This window comes from Synchytrium microbalum (genome assembly GCF_006535985.1).
Source record: "Synchytrium microbalum strain JEL517 chromosome Unknown SmJEL517_scf0009, whole genome shotgun sequence".
In the NCBI taxonomy this organism is placed as follows: domain Eukaryota; kingdom Fungi; phylum Chytridiomycota; class Chytridiomycetes; order Synchytriales; family Synchytriaceae; genus Synchytrium; species Synchytrium microbalum.
Window position 1 is genome coordinate 429,755 of NW_022158358.1, and position 21,062 is coordinate 450,816.

The window sequence follows — 21,062 nt, forward strand, 5'->3', positions numbered from 1 at the left end:
TTGCTTCTCTAATGAAAATTTACTCACATGCATCCGTTTGCTACTCTAGTGCCTCTCTCTGTCTCTTGTCTCAGGTGGGTCTACCTGTTTTCTGATTGTTATGAACTTTTCACGGGGATTCCTCTCTTGTCTTTAGCTATAGCCCTGCAGCAATATGGAGACTGTAAAACCTTTGGAAGTGAGAGAGATGTGTCTCGCAGGTTTGGATGGGCTCCCGGGAATAGCGTTCAACTGCACCTCGAACTCATCTCAACAGTGGTCGCCAAGTGGTTGAGTATCCTTCGGCACTGCTCAGTTGAGAAAGCAATGATCCCGGGCTTGGCGACGCCACAGTGTTATTTCCCATTGGGACAAGGTAATGTTTGCTAATCCCGATTAGCTTTTCAAGTTGGATTTGGCATGAAGTCTAAAACATGACATTGACTCATATTTACTCCTCAATCGCCTCTAGGACTCGGAGAAACAGCCTACGTTCTCCTTGTTGCCGTGGATTCTCGACAGTGAGGTGTATGTATTGTTTGGGCATCCTTCGGTTCAGCCCTTACAAGATAATGCCTCATGTGGTGAGAAGCGAATCTTATTTCTCATTTGGACAAGGTTTGAGGAGTATCGATTCTCCTGTTTGAGCATCCTTCGGGACAGCCCACTGCAAGAGGAAAGGTGTCTCACATTTGAAGCTTCTTACCCCTTTGAACAAGGGGAGGGATCGAAACGTGGAACTGATACCAGAAGAATCGTTGTGGCTAACACGTTTCTCACACCGTTACAGACTATTCTTGCTGGTTTAGTTAATTAGTCCTCCGGCCAACAAGAGGACACACGCAATTGTATAAGGCACTTAGAAACTGGACATTTCCCTTGATCTGCTGGGACTCGTGATGGGCAAAGCATCGGACAGACTCACACAGAGACACTGACATATCGCTCACAGTCCCACATGTAATTGTAATGGTCTCAATATATTATATATGATCCCTTATAAAATAAAGGCGCTGTGAGATTTAACATTCTCACGTTGAAGCTTCGCGTCAACTCAACTGGAATGTTTGGATTCGATTTCACACTGCAGCAGATTCTTGAGAGATGCATTCAAGAGTGAGCAGCTTTCCGGTGGAAGGCTTGCTACCAAAAGAGGTAAGATCTCTATACTTTTCATAGAAGCGCGACTGTCTTTGACATGCAAGTTAATTGACTATTGATTTGTAGGAACTTGGAGCTCAAGCATTCGTCGACAAGAATCCTAAATGGGACGGTCGCGGCGTCGTTATAGCAATTCTTGGTACGTTATTTATCGCAAGAATTATCGTCCGTCCGCCATTATCCCTACATCAAACTCTTGCTCTTGCACGACATTAATAGTCAAACGATTCCAAATATTCAACTTCAACTTACCGTTCAGCTGGACGCGAAATTAACCACGAATTTGGACCCAATTTCTATTATAGATACTGGAGTCGATCCTGGTGCGCCTGGTCTGCAAGTTACGCCCGATGGTCGTCCGAAAGTAATTGATTGCATTGGTAGGTGCTAGTTGCACCGTAGTCTGATACCAGAGCTCTGATCTGTGCTAGAACAGGCTCCCACAAATAGCAATCGTCGCTTTGATCCGGTTTTCCTCTTCGCACTAATACCCAGGGTAAAGCAAACTCGAGAATTGACAAATGTGTCTGACGAACCTTTCGGTTAGATTGCACTGGATCGGGAGATGTAGCGATGTCTACCATCGTAACTGCGCAAGAATCAGACGGCTTAAAATCTGTAAATGGAATCTCTGGTCGCAAACTGATTCTCAACTCATCGTGGAAGAATCCATCTGGCTCTTGGAAGCTCGGAGTCAAGGCCGCTTACGACGTCTTCCCAAAACCACTTGTAGATCGACTAAAAGAATCCCGTAAAAAGCGATTTGAGCTAGACCATCATGCCCTTCTCGTATCCGCCGAACAAGAATCCATCGATTTCGAAAAGGCTCATCCAGGACCTTCTGAAGACGTTGAAACAAAACTTGATCTCAAAGCTCGAGTTGAAGTATTACGAGATCAATTTAAATCTTTCGAAGAATCTGGATGGTTGTTGGACTGCATTGTTTGGCATGATGGAAGTAAATGGCGAGCTGTAGTTGATGTTGATGAATCTGGAGATGTATCATCGCAGACTCCATTAAGCAACTTTGCTGATGAACGTCAGTTCGTCAAGATTGATACTGAAAGTCAGCTCAACTTTTCAGTAAATATATATGACGAGGGTGAGATTTTAAGCATAGTCAGTCTCGCTGGAAGCCATGGTACACATGTAGCTGGTATATCAGCTGCCTATTATCCAGATGATCCATTAGCTGGCGGTGTCGCTCCTGGTGCACAGATTGTATCTCTGAAAATAGGTGATACTCGTCTAGGATCCATGGAAACTGGAGCGGGATTCACTAGGGCCGCAATAGAATTGTGTCGCTTGAAGTGCGATCTGGCGAATATATCATATGGAGAACCTGCTGCCATTGCCAACTTTGGTAAAGTGGTCGAGCTCCTTAGAGATGAAGTGATAAATAAGAGTGGATGTATCATTGTTAGTTCTGCTGGCAACGAAGGACCTTGTTTGACCACAGTTGGAGCTCCAGGTACGTCAATTTCAGAGGCTGGCTAGCTTGCACTGGATTGAATGTGTTGCGTTTTTTTGGCAGGTGGAACCACTGCAACCATCTTGGCAGTTGGTGCGTACGTCACAAAGTCGATGATGCAAGCAGAATATTCAATGCTAGAAACTGTCGCAGAGACTCCTTATACATGGTCATCTAGGGGTCCGACTGTCGACGGAGCCGTCGGTGTTGACATTTATGCGCCAGGTGCAGCAATTACTACCGTCCCCCAATATAATTTGTATGGTAGTCAGCTCATGAACGGTACAAGCATGTCAAGCCCGTCGATGTGTGGAGGTGTTGCTCTGCTCGTTTCAGCTCTCAAAGCAAACGGGATTCCATACACACCATACCGCGTCAAGGCGGCGTTAGTGAATACCTCTAAAGACATTGGAGATCCACAAAAGGTTGGATTTGCTCAAATCATACCAGCTTGGGAATATTTGAAGGCCACTAGTAATTATCAGTTGGATGTGTATTACGAAACTAGTATTTTAGAACGAGGAAATGCTCGTGGTGTATATTTACGGGAGCCTGAAGAGACAACGAGTGTGTCCCAATACACTGTACAAATCCAACCGGTCTTTTCCAACAAAGAGGACCCGTCGTCCGCTGAAGCCAAATTGAAATTGGAGGTTCGCATGACTTTCAAGAGTGACGTTCCATGGATCAGGTATGATGAGCCGATCGTATTCAGTTTCCTCTCCTGGGGTTTGTGTCGCTTCACCGCTGACTTAGTGTTTTGTTTAAAACACACTCAGCACTCCCGAATTCCTGCTACTGAATAGCGGTGGCCGTACTTTTGCCATAAAAGTAGACCCAACGAGTTTGAAACCAGGCCTTCATGTTGGACGTATAAATGGATACGATACTTCACGTCCGGAAGCTGGTGTCTTGGTGTCTATACCAGTAACCATCGTGAAACCTATATCTGTAGACGCTCAATCGCCGACGAAAGATGGAGCATTCTTTGTTAGATATTTAGATTTGGACTTTATTCCTGGTACTATAGAACGTAGATTTATCGCTGTGCCGAATGATGCAAACTTTGCAGGTACACTTTGGTTGCGAAACAATCTTTTAACCAAGCAATCCACTAATGATATGACTCCTGTTAGATGTGACTTTCAGATCAGAAAACCGTGAAACGTCCGGCCGCTTTATGGTTGATTGCAAACAACTGGTCCCTCAAACAAGACATAATCGCTTTAACAAGGACTGGATGTTTTCGTTTGGTACTACGAATAGTGGGTCATCAACTGAACACAATGTACAAACCAAGACGTTCGCAGTTCAGCCAGGTGTGACTATGGAATTGTGTATTGCTCAATTCTGGAGCAGTTTGGGCAAAACTCGATTATCGGTTGAAATCAAATTCCATGGTATATATTTATCTACTTCTTCTAATGTTGGTGGTAATGCATCGACCCAAGGAAGTGGTGTTTTGTGGTTGAATTCAGGCAATCACGGATTTTCGAGATTGGAAGTGCGAGCTCCCATTCGAAAGGAGGACGTGCAGATATCTATATCGCTAGGTAGATCATAGACATGCCTTATTTCTTTTAAGTCAAAACGGCAAACACTATTAACACACTTTTTTGGCAGACACTCTGCAGAAGTCCATTCGGCCAGACAGTTGTGTCATCTCTCCATTGAAATCCCGAGACGTTTTACCTGATAGTCGTCAGATCCACCAAGCTATCTTGACTTATATTTTCAAGTAACCTCGCCATCTTTGATTGCCAATGTGTTTGGTACATATTTATAAATTAATATTGATAGGGCTCCCGAAGGTGGTGGAAGTGTTACTCCTCGTTTCCCACGTCTGAATGAAGTCTTGTATGATTCTGTATTCGAGGGATTCTTTGGTCTTATATACGATGCAAACAAGAGAGTTGTGTCGTCACAAGATATTTATCCAAAGGTGAAATTTAGTGCCGTTTTCTTCGCTTTTTTCGGCTCTTGACACGTCTTACGCGGTATAACTCTAGGTCATCAAAGCAACAGATGGAACATATACCTATAGAGCACAACTCATGTCTCGCTCTGTGGACTTGTTGGATCGAATCTCAAACATGCCAATGATTCTCGACATCGCCATCACAAAACCCATTTCATTGAGTATATACCCTACGTTGGGTGATTTAATGGCAGGATCATCTGAAGGCTTTAAGAAAAAGACTTTGGAGGCTGGTGGAAAGACATTCTGTTGGGTTTTGGCAGCAGACGGCTTGCCAAAGGATAGCAAACCTGGAGATCTAGTAGTAGGAAAAGTAGAACTAGGTCAAAAGATAGAAGGCACTCTATTCAGTGCTGTTTATATTGTACCGTCTGAAGTCAAACCTCCTGCACCAGCTCCAACAACTGGAGCAGATGAACCATCGAAAGATGATCAAACGCTCATGAAGGAAGAAATAAGAGATTTACAAATCAATTATTTAAAGAAATTGCCTGAAGAAGCTAGAAAAGAAGTCTTGGCTAAGCTCGAGCAAGATTACCCGACTCATCTACCGCTACTTGTTGCTCGTCTTGAAATATTGGCTGACAAGGAGCAAGCGCTCATTAAAGCTAATACGCCTGTGCCTCAAGAATTGGGTCAGGAGATCGTTTTGTCTGCTGACAAAGTCCTAGGTAAATGCTTATGTTTTCAATTTTGTTTTCGCATTGTATGACTATGCGATAATTTAACAGATTTCATTTACGAACGTCCGTCGTAGAACGAGTAAACATCAAAGAACTAGCCATGTGGTTTGGCGTCAAGCATGATTTGACACTAAAACCCGAAATCGCCAAAAACAAGGAAATGGGCAAAGCGAAAGAATCCGCCATTTATGCTTTACAATGGAAGGCTACTGGATTCCGTGATATTGTACAGGCACGAGAAACTGCTTCTCCTTCTACATCTGCTGCAGATGACGCGTTGATTGCCTTTGATGCTGCGATGGTTGAATACATGCAATGGTTGCCTGATCCTGCTACATCTGATGGTAAGTACTTGCTATTGTGGGTATGGAGGCAGCGCAAGAAGGGTCGCTTAGGCTCCTCTATCAAAGGTACGTTCTCGTGCTATTTGATTGCGTAGCTCTGCATTATTACTTACCCATCTGTAAAACTCATCTACGGCAAACCCAAAGCTATCAACAAGTTTTTGGGTGAATCAAAGAATGTGTCTGATGCAAATTATAGCAAGTGCCTTGATATCAAGAAGAGTCTGCTTGTTGATCTTGGTTGGAGGGTAAGTACACTGATTTCTTTTCCGTAAATTATGGCTCTTTAGAGATCATTGACACTTTTAATGCTCTGACCTGTAGGCATGGCAAAAGTATGAAGAACGTAAATTGAACCCGACAGATTGGGCACCATTCTAAAACCAAACACACACTATAAGTCAACGTCGAATACAAATCTGTCGATTGAAGAATTAGGTCGTTTTCTTTGGAGTGTGTTTGCGCTGTTTTCTAAGTTCCCTTTTTACAAGAGTTTTTGGAGGAAAACCAATGGACTCGAATTACCAATTGCTTTAGAGACAGTCTCCTGCTGACTGTCATGCTCATCAAAATGCTACTTTGTTGCCTAGGATATCCGCTTGAATGTCAGAATTTGAAGCCCAATCTGAAACAGGTTTCGGCGTTACTAGCTCTACTACAGTAATGCCACACTTATGAGCAAGTGTTGATACGTATCATGCCGTGATGTCGATATTTCGGTCGTATGTGGTATCGTGGAATAAAAACCCTTTCATTCAAAGCCACAATGCCTTCAAAGCACTGTGCCAACAAACATTAATTGCTTATCAACGCAACAAGCTGGACCATATACTGCAACAACCCACGTACAAACCAATGATTTCAGCGCCAAACTATCACTGATTTGCAGCAGCTGAAATTAATATTCGACTGATAACGCCATGGTACCACCACAATTACTGCCTTTGAACACAAACTTGACGAGCATGTTTCAGCCGCTTTTGAGGCATTCTAATGAGGTATATGAGCTCTAGAATCTCTAAACTTTCATCACGTATCTCATTCAGATGTCGCTGTTTCATATAGGCCGAAAACCCAGATTATGGTTTGCCTGAATATGCATATAACAGCTTTGACGATACGTCTTCCTTGACTGATGAAGACAGAAGTTCATCTATAAACTCACCATTCAGCTATAACGATCGCTACTTTGCTGACTTTGGAAGTCTGCTGTCGACTTCGATAAACGTGGCCTCAGTCCTGCCGATGCAGACCGGGTATGAGATGTTACGACCAGAAGGAGATGAGCTGCTAAATCCTGAGGATGTAATCAAGGCGTCTTCCTCGTCGTCTTCGGATATGCCACTACCAGCGTTGAAGCTTGATGTTGGGTTGCAAGCGTATGATAATGCAGAACCGATAACACCACCTTCTACTCCTTTGATATCTACAAAATCGAAGTTTCTACACTCTCGCAGTGCTAGTAGTCCAGGTGGCAGCAAACGAGGGAGGAAAAGACGTGAAGGTCGATACGAATGTCCTGACTGCCATAAGGGATTCAAAAGGTTGGCGAAGCTCTTTTGATTCTTTCTTGGTATTGCATGCTTAATTGACATTTCTGATAAATTTCTCTCTTCGTTAGGCCTTGGAATCTCAAGAGCCATAGGATCATCCACACGGACACTTGGGATTTCTTTTGTGAACACTGCTCAAGAGGTTTCAGAAGAGCCAATGACTTGAAGAGGCACTTGAGGCTCCACACAGGTATGCTTGTGATGGGTCATCTGAAGCCACTTTAAGGGAGTAATCACACTTTCTTGTCGGATAGGAGAACGCCCATACCAATGTAACACATGTCTTAAATCATTCTCGAGACCGGACAATGCTAGTACTCATGTATGCCATGGACCACCATGTAGAGAGGGAATGTAAAGAGTCGACTGCTCACACAATACTGTCAAGTTGAATTTGTTTAAAGTGCTTTGCCAATGACTTTCTCGGTTGTTTGAATATTGTCCATTTTGACTGTACTTGAATCAAATAAATGGTTTGTTACATATCATCATTCTACTGTCACTTGTTTCTGAAATAGTAGAACGACCAATCCAAACTCCATGTATTTTCAGTGGATTCGCGGAAGTCTAAACTGGATCAAAAAACCGCCCTCTTCGTTGCTTAAAGATTATTATAGATGTCACGGCAAATGAGCGGTTATTCGGTCGGGATAGGGAAAATCGCCGGTACCTTTTCTGGTGATCCAACAACAAAATCCCATCGACTTCAACACAGGCCGCTCAAGCTGACAGGCGTCACAGCATTGGAGAACACTCTGTCGAGTTTATCTTAAGCCTCAGCAACTTACTTACAAACCGCGGGATTTCTCGTGTTGCGTCTCTTTTGTCGCAAACAGCCAAAGTGTCAATATAGACGAGAATTCTGGGTCTGGATGATGACTATAAGATGCTTCTCATGATTCTATCATGGAAACAAATAGCATCCATATATCTAGTAAGTTCCATCGAATCTACCATATCGGTTGGAGTGCCACGTATACAAAACGTTTGCACCCTCGCCTCTCAGTCGTCACCAGTTGTCACATCGCACAACTGTCTATTATGCCGAGCTTCTTCTTCTCAGTCCCTTCTGATGCTGTCTGCACTGTACTTCGTGGTTTCATTTCTCTCATATCGTATCGTATGACTACCAGTGATTTGATGTTGTTCCTGTGCTTTGTGGTTTCAACAAAGGATCCTGGAAAGATCGCCCGTCCCCGTCCTTTACCTTATACATGCATGCGAATCTGGCCCCAACTAAAGCTTCCATTGCAGTACTCTCCTTCAGTCAGCGATAGCTTAGAAAATAATTGTCCTTACTTGGGCAGGGACATCGGACGTGTTGTAGGTATAGAGCTCGTGTAAGACCAAGGTTTACATTATGACTTTGACTATGAAAATCATCAATTTAAACCAGTTTAAAGTAGACATGCATGCCAAAGTCGACGTTTCCGACCGAGATTTTCATTTTTAAAGAATTCGACCAGATAGTTCTACACGGTCGCTCAGCAACTACGCACGGAATCAGTCTAAAATAATAAATTGCAAGTGATGGAGTTGTAATATCACGTTTCAATAGCGCTCATGTTCGTCGTCACTGTCTGGTCTTTTGATTTTTGTCATCACCCATCATCATCCATCAATATGACGGTTCAATCAGCCATGGACGTCGAGTTCTCACTGATACTCGGTATAGCACTACCAGAAGACGGCATAGCACTACCAGAAGACTGGTCGCTTCTTCATGAGATTCAGGAAGGAAACTATTCAAAAGTCATAAACTCGGACTGTGCCGACAAGATACTTAATGTCAAGGCAAACAAGGACCAAATACACTCCATTGAAGGTGTGTGCATATGTTAAAGTGATCTGCGTGCCTCTCCTTAGTAGATCTGGTTTGAAATCACGGTTTTTCTGTCGATATCAAAACATGGCAAAAAAAATCATTTATTAATCAAAGCTAACCTATAGACTTGTCTAAGCGCATCGAGTCACAATCTGAACGCTATATCAACGATTCCACATCAGAAGAAGATAAATTACGGCGTGAATTGGACGTGCTCGCTTTGGGAGTTGGCTTTCTAAGTGTTTATTTGCAATCGAGTTGGACTGGGCCAAAGTTTGAGGATGCGCTATACGATGAGCTAGTATGTATCGATAAATTGGTGTGATATTACAGTCATAATTGACTCTTGCGCTCATGACTAGGACTCGTCAATACGAAAAAGCACTCTCAAGTTTTTGAGTGAAGATGACGAAGATGTGTATCATTTGATGCCACAGCCTCTTTTCTTGGCTATTGCCAAGATGATACTTGTCGACAATTCAAGTTTGCTGAAAGATCTTAATGTAAGAGCATGGATCAGGGACGAAAACGTTTTTTGCTTAACTCGAAATCATTTCATGTGTAGACATCTCCATGGTGGAAGTTTAGGTGTAGTTTCATTCAGCAACGAGTATTAGCCAATCCAACTCAGACCCTGTTTGATATCATATTGGAGTGTATCGATGAGGGTGAGACTCGGTGATTTTGAACTCAGCACAAAAGTGCTAACATAGAGCTTTTCGAATAGCTCGCACCAGACTACCAGCTCTCAATGACGACAACAGGTACGAATGGCATACAATGCACATAAACGTATTCGCCATACTGATGCTACTATTCCCAACAGGGATTTACATGTAAAGCTGGATTTGGAAGAAGGTTTAGTACATTCCTTCCACCGTCAAGACCTGAAAGCATATGTACGCCATACAATACCCAATCGTATTTTCTTCTCCGTATGAACGTATTATTCCTCCTTTTAGACATCATTCACGTCAGCATCAACAACCTCAAACCTGAAATGGTCCATGAGTGGCGCTCTTGGCAAAAGAACCAAATTCCAGTCATTCGATGTAGCCCAATTAGTTGTAGTTGCCGAAAGCGCTCCGCGTAATACCAGCAACAAGATGCTATCAAAGGAAGATGTCTCCAACCTACCAGACACGTTGGCATTGAATGATGATACCTTATTGGAAAAGATTTCGTTTACGAAAATGGAAGATGCTACGAAAAAGGATGTGTCCAAGCAAGGGTCTTTGAGGATTATGGATCAGTGTATATTGCTTGCTTTCTGGTAAGCAATTCATCGAGCGTTTGTAACTGTTTTTCTTTTTGGCTCACGCAAGTTACTTGGGCATAGTTTGAACGTCAAGAACACGAATCCAACACACGGACTGACGGAGGAAGAGATGGTGCCGTATGTCACGGTATGCGGCCAAAACAATGGTGTACTTGATACGTTTGGTGTTGGCGCCTCTTTACTCACCAAGCTTTGCTCCACACTATAGCGAGTGTTAGAGAACCCCAATAATTGGATGGTTCATACAATGGGACTGCTATTAAGATCAAGGCTTGAGTCTCAAAAGTCGAGAACTGTAGAGAGATCGTGTCTGCAGATTCAGGTATAAATCATGGAGAGCCACTTTAATCTTTTTTTGTCGTCTAATAAAACTTTCATTCTCAGGCTCTAGTAGATCAGATTCCAATAAAGGAACCATCCCCGGCTGAACGATTACTTCACTTTTATGACTTGCTGGTGCCGTCAAAATGGGATTTGGAGGTATGTCGTGTCACAGCACCAAAAAAGGAAGATTCCCATTGTATATGCAAAGTCGCAGCGAGAGAGTGGATCAGCTATACATTCCAACTGATTCTCGACATCTGCAGTCACGTTTTGTGACTCTCTTGCTGAATGCTCTCTCGTTTGCGCCAATTTCAATTCATTTTGAGTTGGATTTTCAAGACTTTTGCAAGAATGAAGAAAAGAGTGGTATCATAGTACATCATGATGTTGACGTATTGGGGTTTTAAACATTTTCAAGGAAAAGGTTTTTTTCTTTGTTGTGTTGAAGATTCTTTGTCAAGCAATCATTGTGATGTCTCCAATCGCCAACACATTTGTCGCTTCTTCTATCGCGTTATTTTGTTGGTGTTGAAAGGCTCACAAACCTTGTCAAACCAGCGTGAATTAGGTGAACGTCTGATATCTCTGGGTGTTATGAGATCTGCCATGGAAATATATGAGAGACTAGAGTTATGGCAAGATGTTATCTCGTGTCTAATGTCGCTGGGTCAAGACAAGCAGGTTTGTGTCCGTTGCCTTTCATGCTCGTTTTGGTCTCACTCATCGTCGACTTTCTCTCACAGGCAGAAGAACTTGTAAACAAACGCCTCGCAGAAACACCCAAATCGCCACTCCTACTCTGCATCCTCGGCGACCTGAAAAAAGATCCCTCATACTGGCAACAAGCCTGGGTAGCATCCAATTATCGATATGCAAGAGCAATGAGGTCACTAGGATCATTTCATTTCACAAGAAAAGCATATGCTGAAAGTGTGGCATGTTATCATCGAGCGTTAGCAATCAATCCACTATTTGAGAATTCGTGGTTTGTGATGGGATGCGCGGCAATGAGGATTGATGAATGGGATACTGCTGCGAAAGCCTTTAATCGGTGTATTAATATCGATTTTGAGGTATGCCATAGGCTGTGTCTGAGTTTGAACCATAAGACAGCCCGGTCTCATTGATTTTTTCTGCATTCTCGCATAGAACGGAGAAGCATGGACGAATCTCGCATCCGTTTACATCAAACAAGGACGTAAACGTGATGCATGGAGAGCACAACGTGAAGCCCTCAAACAAAACTTTGAGTCGTATCGAATGTGGGAGAACTTTATGGTGTTTTCTATTGATTTGGGAGAATTCGACGAGGCTATACAAGCTTTGAAACAGATTGTAGAGCTGAGGTGGAAGCAGGTTGTCGGGAGCGGGAATGCGTTGGGTGATGAAGAGAAGATTGTTGATATTGAGGTAATGAGTTTATTGCGTTGGATGCGATTGTGTGGAATGCTAACAAGGCGCTACTCAATAGGTGCTTAATATACTGGTGGGTGTTGTAGTCCATGAAACACCAGATGCTCGGGGAGTACCAGGTTGGTTAAGACAACCGTGGTTGCACATCATAACGTCGTTTGTTCTCGTTTCTCATCTCACTTCTTCCAACTAGCTTCCCGACTGGCGCCAAGAATGGAATCCCTCATTGAAGACATATGCTCCAAAATCGCAACATCATCATCCATCTTTCGAGCAGCAGCCAACTTTTACCAATCGCAACACGAAATACGCAGGAGTCTGGAATACCGTACTAAAGGGTATCGAGTCGGACTCAATCATCCTAGATTGACTCTTGATGAACATGTGTTTTTGGAAGCTGCGACTTCAGCTATGGATTTGGTGGATGCGCTTGAAACGTATGGCCCGCAGGCTGTGAGTGATGGGAGCGACGAGGTGTATGTTAAGGACTGGAAGTATCAGGCCAAGATGACGTTGAGGACTCTGGTTGGACGGACTAGAGTGGGTTTTTGTTTGAAAGAAGCGTTCGTTTGAAGTTTTGTTTATTTATTTTTCTGCTTGTTATTAGGATGTGTTCGAAAACCAAGAGAAACATATTCTGATGCGCGAGAAGCTAGAGACGCTCAAGTAAGCATATGCCATTTCAGTAGTAATCTAACTTAAATATATTGCATTGCCTGTGTATCGATGCCAAAAAAAAACCCCCAGCGGACAGTAAAGATGATACGGCGAGTCTTGCGAGCTATGAAACGCGCTTGCATGTTCAACACGTTCGGAATTCCGAATCTGCCTTCCAAAATCTCGACAGGCTTATGAAAGTCTTATATCTATCGAATGCAACTTTCGTCGATTGTACAAAAAGGTATGATGCGAACGAAGCGGACATTACGAGCACAACACTAACAGTCTCTACTGCCCTAGATCTTGTTCTTCTCTCATTACAATCAACGATGCTGTCAGAAGAACAAATGTCACCTCCTCCTCAGAGAGGAATGATTGTGCTGGATTTCAATGATGACTTTGATTTTGGATACGAGTAAGCAATTCCATACTCTACATCATATTTCAATCCATTCCTTCCTTCCAACCGTTTTAGTCGGTTTGCTAGGATGCGAAGTCCAACGCCAAAACTCATCAACATTTTTACATAGTTATATAAGCGACGAGGAAGAAAACTATGTAATCCTCGCAAGCAAAGAAGACGAACAGCCATTCGGTGATGACGATGATATGCCAGCGGACTTGCCGCCACCTGGATTCTTTCACCAAATGAAGGGTGAATCAGCTGCACCACCTGAACTCAAGGTTATAAACCATTCAAAGAATACCGTTACTTCGCTCTCTACTGTGAAGGGTGCTACGCCGATAGCAGCAGGAGCAGGAGGAGCAGATGACGGGCCTCAAATTATTCGACTTGCACAGTGGACTTTGAAGAGGAGTGAGTTGGGTGGATCGTTTGAATCAAAAGTCAAGTCTGACTTATTCGTATGATTTCGTTTGTTTAGAGGACAAGTATAGTACTCGTGTCGCTTTGGCTGGCATGAACAAGGATGTTGAGGTCTGTTGCAAGACTATCATAGACGATGCTCCAAATGTCAGTTTTTTGCTCACATTCCGAATCTAAATTAGTGGGGCACTAGCCCAGTGCGTGATCGCATCGATGCACGAACCATTCGTTGTGTTAGTGGAAACATTTACTTGCTGGATGGTCCTCCATCAGTCAGGCATATGAAGGGACAAGGGTTTGATAAGGCCTTTGTTCGCAAATTCACGTTTGGATTCCCGTCTGATTGGAAACAGGTGATTAATGATTTCACGTCTGGGAATTCAACAGTGGCAAGAAGTGAAGTGACGAAGAATGAAGTCAAGATGGAGGGGGTTAAGAAGGAGAGGAAATCAATTGCATAGTAAAGGGGAGATATGTTTTTTATTGTACAGTGTGGTAGGCCATATATGTGTATTAGCTCGTTGTTATATTATGCTAGATTAGGGACCAACCTTGAAGGCGACGTTCTCAAGGTCGATATAGTGCGTAGGTGTTTAATAGTGGTTTGTGCGCGTCAAAACAGATCCGACGGCAGCTGTGTCTTGAGTAATCAGCCTGGCCTTTCTCCCTGCATCCCTTCGCAACATTCACAACTGTCCAAACTATCACAAGGAAGAGTGATTAACAGTCAGCAGACCTAGTTAAGCAAAATCTGATGTTCTATCATTGATATTGTTCTAATTTGCATTGATTTCACTCTGCCATTGCTCGCTGCCGGTAAATCTGAGTCAAACTGTCAAAACAAGAAGCAATGAAGATTTTTCTACTCTTTTGGATGCTGGTTGTGACTGTTCTGGATCAGGTCTCATATGGTCTGGCCGTTAGAGACTACACCAACATCCCAGGATTTCACATCCAGCAAAGCATTGACAACATTCGTCTGTTAGCAGTATGTGTTTTGACGCAAATGCCCGCATCAAGGAGCCTTTGGCTAAACCTGACCTGTTTATTAGTGGGGTGACTTTAATCCAGTGGTAGAAACCACACCTGAAACTGTTGGATTGATAATGGTAAAACTTGATTGATTGGAATCTTGCTGGCCTGGTGCTCGGTGTTTGTTGTTTGCTCAAATTATTCGCTTCACGTTCATCAGGCAGATGTAGATGGAAAACGTCTGAGAGCGTTTCCAGACTTGCTTGAGGCTTATCTCTCCTTGCAGGATGTCATGTCAAACCCAGATCCTGTGATGCCTTCTTCTGTCATGTTTGCTATACAGTGTGTATCCTTTGAAGCACATGTCAGGTTTAGGTTTCCTCCCGCCTACTCATATTGGTTCCTTCAGGTCTTATCATGGTCTCATTCTAGACAAAGCTGTACGCGACGAAAGCATTCTCAAGCACTACATGTTACGAATACCCCATTCTGAAACAGACCAGAGACTCAGAATAACAGCAAGAGTCTCCTCGATTCGTGAAATGGCTGTAGGACATAGAGACTTGCAGAAGTTGTATACTACAAGAGGAGACTTGAAATGGGCGGAGGAACTGAATATACCTTTTAACGATGATGGGATACCTTTTGATGAAAATGAGGATATAGAACAGAATTCAGAGTCTTCGACGTCAATACCTCGATCTACTCAGTCGGAACTCAGTACTTTGGAGGATGGTATTGAGATTACAAGTCCGCCATCCGTGCAATCTCGTCCTGCCAAAGATAAGGATGACGGAAGTGTTAGTCGTTTGAAATCAGCGTCTAGTAACAACAACAATATGGGTTTTCCAACGATAGCTTTGGATGCGGATGGTCTATTGTCGGTAAGATATGGTCGTGGAAAGGAAAAGGATGCTGGTGGTGTCAGTTGCGTAAAATCAAACGCTGGTCCGCCCGATATTATTGATTTTGTGGGCATATGGGATGCTCCTGACGATCGAGGAGATGCATCTATTGAAGGAGTTGCTGTGTCGATCAATGAGCATACACAGCAAGAAATGGGAGGTGTCTTGAGTCGAGCAGAGGTCTATGATGCTGGTAGTAGTAGTCGGCTTGATGTAGACCGTGGTACCCCTCATCTTGATCTGGAACTTGGTCTATCCTCACCTAACAGTCGTTTTCAATCTTTGAAGAGACCAGGATGTGCTTTTGATATAAGCAGTCAAGGTCATGTCTCTTTATTGGGAGAGTCTCCTAGTCATAGACCAGACTCTGACCATAAAAGTTCACGTTTAACACATATACGAAAATGAATGACAAATATGATAGGTCAAACATGGTCAGGAATATCAACTTCACTCTATAAGATAGCATCACAAAAGTTCCCAAGAGATCCTTTTGCAAAAATATATGTCATATGTCAGTTGTAATTTGTTAGGCATGTGTAGCTATTTGTAGCACTTCCTAGGATGTACCTGACACTAATGCAATACACAAGAACGCCATGTTGGTCCAGTGTCGTTTTATAAGCGGTCGGCCAGCGAGAAGCTCGCATAATATGAGAATACAGCTAAATTGGATACTCGCGAGAGGAAGGATAGTTCTTGAGCTTTTCACTTGTCAGAGACGCGAAAACACCTCGACCTGGAAACTGAACTGCAGTCCCAACCAATTCTGATGAAAACGATTAAGATTACACCATACACTCGCGGTATGAATCCTTTCATGAGGTTATGACACATGATTGTTGCTGAACGGTTTATCATCAACACGTTCACACGTTCGTTTTGAAGACACAAATTCTCACTTCAAAACTTGAACAACGACCAAGACGGCCACGCAACGCAAGTCACAAAATTGGTTAATTTCATCAATTTGATATTTTAAAAGTTGTATAATTCGCCTTTCTTTATTAAGTACTAGGTCTCTCTATCTTCGAAAGGCGAAAAAAAATGTCAAACATGATGAAGCTAGTTTTGGTGCTTCTTCTCGCTGTTCTGGATCTAGCTTCGTATGGATTTGCCGCGAGAGACTACACAGGCATCCCGGTACTGGCCATCCAACTTGAACTTGATGCCATTAGATTGATATCTGTCAGTGTCTTTGAACCAAAAGCGTCGCTTGTCAACCTGACACGGCGATTTTGCTAATGGTATCTAATGGTTCAATAGTGGAGCTATTACCATCCCTCGGTTGACACCACATCTCCAATGGTTCAGTTGATCTTGGTAATGTATTTTGTTTTTGATTGAATCTTGACTTGCAAAAATTGTAACTTGAGTTTTGTCCTTTTCATTATCAGCAAGAGAACGTGTGCGAGCTCTGCCTTCTTTGCTTGCGGCTCATCTCACATTTCAGGAACTCACGTCAATCCCACATCCATTGATGCCTTCTGCACTCATGCAAGCTATACAGTAAGAGACTTTGGCTCGTCATTAACATGAAATTTAATCTCAAGAACGATCTTCTCTCTCATTTCTCAGATCTTACCATGGCCTCGTCAGAGACACAGCTTTACGTGAACAAATCCGTCTCGCTGTATACATTATCCAACGACCTTATCTTCATATGAACGAGCGACTACGACTATTGGCACGACTTATGTTTGTTCAGAGCATCGGTGCCGAACATAAACAGTGGCAGGAACTGTATGCTGAGCGAGCCAACCTGAAGCTGGTAGCTGAACACCACATTCCTGTAAATCATGATGGGATGCCCGATGATGAGAATCTCGATATAGAATATGACTATTCGCCCTCTGGATCTCGGTCTTCACAATCGGTAATCAGCGGGTTGGAGGAGGAGATAGAATATCCAGGGCTGCTGCCAGGTGTGCAATCTCGTCCTGGAACAGAGAAAAAGGCTGGTGGTTTAAGTAGCTTGAAATCTACCGCTGACTTTCCGATAAATGGTTTGGACATGAACGGTCTGCTGTCGTTACGATATCATCCTAGCATGGAAAAGGAAGTTGGTGTCAGTGGTGTCAAAGCTGTTATTGATGATAATGGTATTGACTTTTGGGCAGCTGGGATGATACTAGTAAGGTGGCTCCAGCTAATGAAGGACATGTTGAGGCGGGGAGTGATTATACATGTCGAGCGATGTAAACATGCCTAGACGAAGACACAAAAGCATGACTTATGTATACTCATAAATCCATACCACACATAGAGTGATGTTAACGCATTCACACTTTTTAGAACTTCAGCAGACAACAAACTCACATAGCTTCAAATTCGGTACCTGGTGTATCTAGAGAGTTGTCACGAGCAATCTTTGTTTCAAGGTTCTGATTTTACATCGCATCCTAACGGAAAAATTTATGTACTCGGGATCGTAGGCGGCTTTTGTTCCATTCAACAGTTTTGGGAAGGACGCAACTTCTGAATTGACACTGTTCTTGATAAGCGATCGGCCATCAAGGAGTGCAAAATATATATTTATAAATAATTTTTGATTATATTTCCTTCTGGGAATTGTGGTTGGTTCACCACCTGAAGCACCAAATTTAAAAGTAAGAAGTAAACTGTTGAAGGTCATTTGACATCTGAAGATGTGATGCATATGCCAGTATATGAAAATCAGCTACCTCATGATAATGAAGGTTTAGAATACAATCCAGAGTATGGAGGGGACGCCGATAATGAGGTTGTAGCTGGCTCTAGTACCGAACGTATCGAGTCAATGAATGGGTATGCACGTTACAAGCTGGACGGTGCCTCTGGTCTCACACAAGGTATATAAAGATGTTATTGGTCAACCTGAAGCAGGATTTGGTCTACCACCGACTCATGACAATCAAATGGAATCCTTAAGTGGCTCAATGACATTTGCAAGTGATTGTGATACGAGCATTCGATCTCGAGAATACTCAGCTAGAGAATCTCGTAGTCGCAGCCCAAACTCTGAACATAAACGCACCCGAGCTACAACGAGTATAGCTACATGGAACGAAGAGACAAACACGGTCATAAAGATTATCTTACATATAGAACTTATCATGGATCCAATGGTTTTAGATACTTTGCAAAATAAACATTTCAGATGAAGCTTCAAAAAGTGCAATACCACATGAAGAATGATGTTAATCTCTTGGCTCGTTTTGAAAACTTGAGCAAAACTATATTATGGTCCCATAGCTTCGATGTCTGGTGACAAGAACGATGTCCTGAGAGATCTTTGTTTCAAGGTTCTGATTTCACGTCACGGACCAACAAGAAGGGTCTGTGCACTTGGGATCGTATGCAGGTACTGGGGGAACGTTTAAGAGTTTTGGTGAAGTACGCAGCTTCTGAATTGACATTGATCTGGATAAGCGGTCGGCCGTCAAGGAAGGCAGAATGTAGGGTTGTGAATATTCAATTGATCAATTCTGAAGTTTTTATAACTAGAAACTGTAGCTTGCACACAACCTGTACCAAATCACCAAATTGACAAGAAGTAAAGTATTGCAGGTCACCTTGCTACTACTACCGATTCGACATTGAGTCTTTGATGATATTTGCCTTCTCAATTGTATAAATTCACGGATTTTCGGACGCCTCCTTCGTGTCTGCCAACTTGGAGAAGAATAGTGTTTTAAGACAGACATCGCCATTTCAGGTAAGCTACGTAATGCATCCATATTTCTGTATGGATTTCATGCGCTAACACGCTTATTTCCTCGCACTGTCATTGAAATCTGAAACAAAAGCTGTCAAACCGAGCTTCACACTGTCATGAGGTCCATTCTAACTGTCTTGATATTGCTTTTGGCTATCTTTCTTCACGTATTTGCTGTTAGAGACGACTATGGTCTCGTTCCAGCTGAGGAGATTCGGCAAGAAATCGATGTCATTCGAGACACATCTGTGAGGGGTTTTTTTCAACCAATTCCATCAACAAGATGATCTGCTTCATTTTCTTACTCATGAAGATACTGCTCTATAGAGGTTTGAATTTGATGAAGCGCAAGTCTCGCTTGATGCCATCCCAGTAATCTTGGTAAATGTTGTCGTCGTTGAAACTTGACTTATCGTGTTCCTGCCCAGACAAACCTGCTTATACCATTTTGGCTTGCTATTCAGGGAAACAACTATCTCGAACATGTACAGGCGCTTCCAGATACTCTCCAAGCTCATTTTACCTTGCAGGACGTAGTGACTTTGCCAGACCCTCGGATGCCGTCGTCAGTCATGTTTGCTATACAGTGAGTATCCTTTAGAGAACATAAGTGAGCGAGTGTGTACCGCCATTGTCTTGATTTGTCATTTTTCACTTCTTTTTCCAGGTCTTACCATGGACTCGTGCAAGATAGAGCTTTACGTGACGAAACCCGTCTCAACGAGTTCCAGATGCGAGTGCAAGACTATATGGGGCCACAGGAATCACATGCAATAGAACGCCGAATCCACTATATTCGTGAGATCGAAGCCGCTCATCAACAACTGCACGACCTGTACTCTTCAGGTGGTCTTTTGAAATGGGCGGCTGAAATGCATATACCAGGGAATGATGATCAGCTGCATCAGGTTAATGTAGGTACAGAGAATTATTTAGAGCACGGATGGGAATCCGATGCTGAAAGTGGGCTAGACGAAGAGCTCGAACCTCCATCGATAATTTTGGCCGTTGACGATCTGCCATCTGTAACATCTCGTCTTAGAAAGGGAAAAGCTGTATTATTGCATGAAGGGAAGAACGTTATTGGAGCCAGTGGTTTGAAGTCAGCCACTTATGAGATGAATATCGACTCAATAACGACAGCCTTGGAAGGTACTAGTCGATTGTCTGCTAAGTACCGTAATGAGAATGATGTCGGTGCCAACGGTGTTGGAGCTAGTGGTGTCAAATCACCCCCGTATGCCATGAATATCGACTCCATAAAGATAGCCTTGGATGCTGCTCGTTTATTGTCTGTAAAGTACCGTAATGAGAAGGATGTTGGAGTCAGTGGTTTGAAATCAGCTACTTATGACAAGAATCTTGACTCTTTATATATAGCATTGGGTGACAATGGTCTTTTTTCTGTAAAGTACCGTACTGAGAAGGATGTTGGTGTCAGTGGCGTAAAGTCAGACTCCTACACCAATGGACATGACTTCTTGGGCAAATGGGAAGCCGATGAGAATCGTGTAGCTGGCTCTAGTGGCGGACGTATTGAGTCACTGCATGATTATGCACGTAACGAACTGGATGGTGTCGCTGGTCTCCCCAAAGTATATGGTCACCTTGATTTAGTACTTGGTACCAACCATCTTGATCTAGGACTTGGTCTTCCGTCATCTCATAATAGGGATATGGAGCCATTGAGCGGATCAACACCATTTGCTAGTGATGATGATAGGAGCATTCGAGGTCGAGAAGACTCATTGAAAGAATCGTTGAGTCGCGGATCAGACTCAGACTCAAACCATAAACATATGCGACTAACCCTTGGATAAGGACATATTGAAAAGAGTTGAGCATAGTCACAACTATTATCTGTCGCACACATAGACCACAAAATGTCCATTGTTTTTAGATACTTTGCAGAATACATATATATCAGTCAAAGCTTCAAACACTCGCTTCCTGCTTTTGTGAGAGTCTGGTCCATCAAGGTAGAAGCCTGAA

General features: G+C 43.0%; 3 protein-coding genes across 3 annotated transcripts; all 3 read left to right on the plus strand.

Moving 5' to 3' along the window:
- Positions 1-1,083: 1,083 nt before the first annotated feature.
- Positions 1,084-5,997, plus strand: SmJEL517_g02335 (uncharacterized protein; the record flags this gene model as incomplete). Its single annotated transcript, XM_031168263.1, has 13 exons — positions 1,084-1,134; positions 1,207-1,279; positions 1,446-1,520; positions 1,688-2,611; positions 2,675-3,302; positions 3,391-3,683; positions 3,748-4,164; positions 4,235-4,349; positions 4,412-4,553; positions 4,621-5,260; positions 5,347-5,682; positions 5,764-5,864; positions 5,941-5,997. The coding sequence occupies 13 exons, from the start codon at positions 1,084-1,086 to the stop codon at positions 5,995-5,997; spliced, it is 3,852 nt and encodes a 1,283-aa protein (XP_031025833.1).
- A 539-nt stretch (positions 5,998-6,536) lies between these two features.
- SmJEL517_g02336 (uncharacterized protein) lies at positions 6,537-7,527 on the plus strand (the record flags this gene model as incomplete). The annotated part of the gene is made up of 4 exons (XM_031168264.1): positions 6,537-6,614; positions 6,682-7,160; positions 7,238-7,359; positions 7,424-7,527. The coding sequence occupies 4 exons, from the start codon at positions 6,537-6,539 to the stop codon at positions 7,525-7,527; spliced, it is 783 nt and encodes a 260-aa protein (XP_031025832.1).
- A 1,283-nt stretch (positions 7,528-8,810) lies between these two features.
- On the plus strand, positions 8,811-12,680 carry SmJEL517_g02337 (uncharacterized protein; the record flags this gene model as incomplete). Its single annotated transcript, XM_031168265.1, has 16 exons — positions 8,811-8,994; positions 9,120-9,295; positions 9,357-9,497; positions 9,560-9,662; positions 9,722-9,758; positions 9,821-9,893; positions 9,957-10,267; positions 10,334-10,400; positions 10,482-10,595; positions 10,658-10,753; positions 11,156-11,278; positions 11,341-11,670; positions 11,747-12,007; positions 12,069-12,129; positions 12,204-12,550; positions 12,618-12,680. The coding sequence occupies 16 exons, from the start codon at positions 8,811-8,813 to the stop codon at positions 12,678-12,680; spliced, it is 2,487 nt and encodes an 828-aa protein (XP_031025831.1).
- Between the last annotated feature and the right edge of the window lie 8,382 nt (positions 12,681-21,062).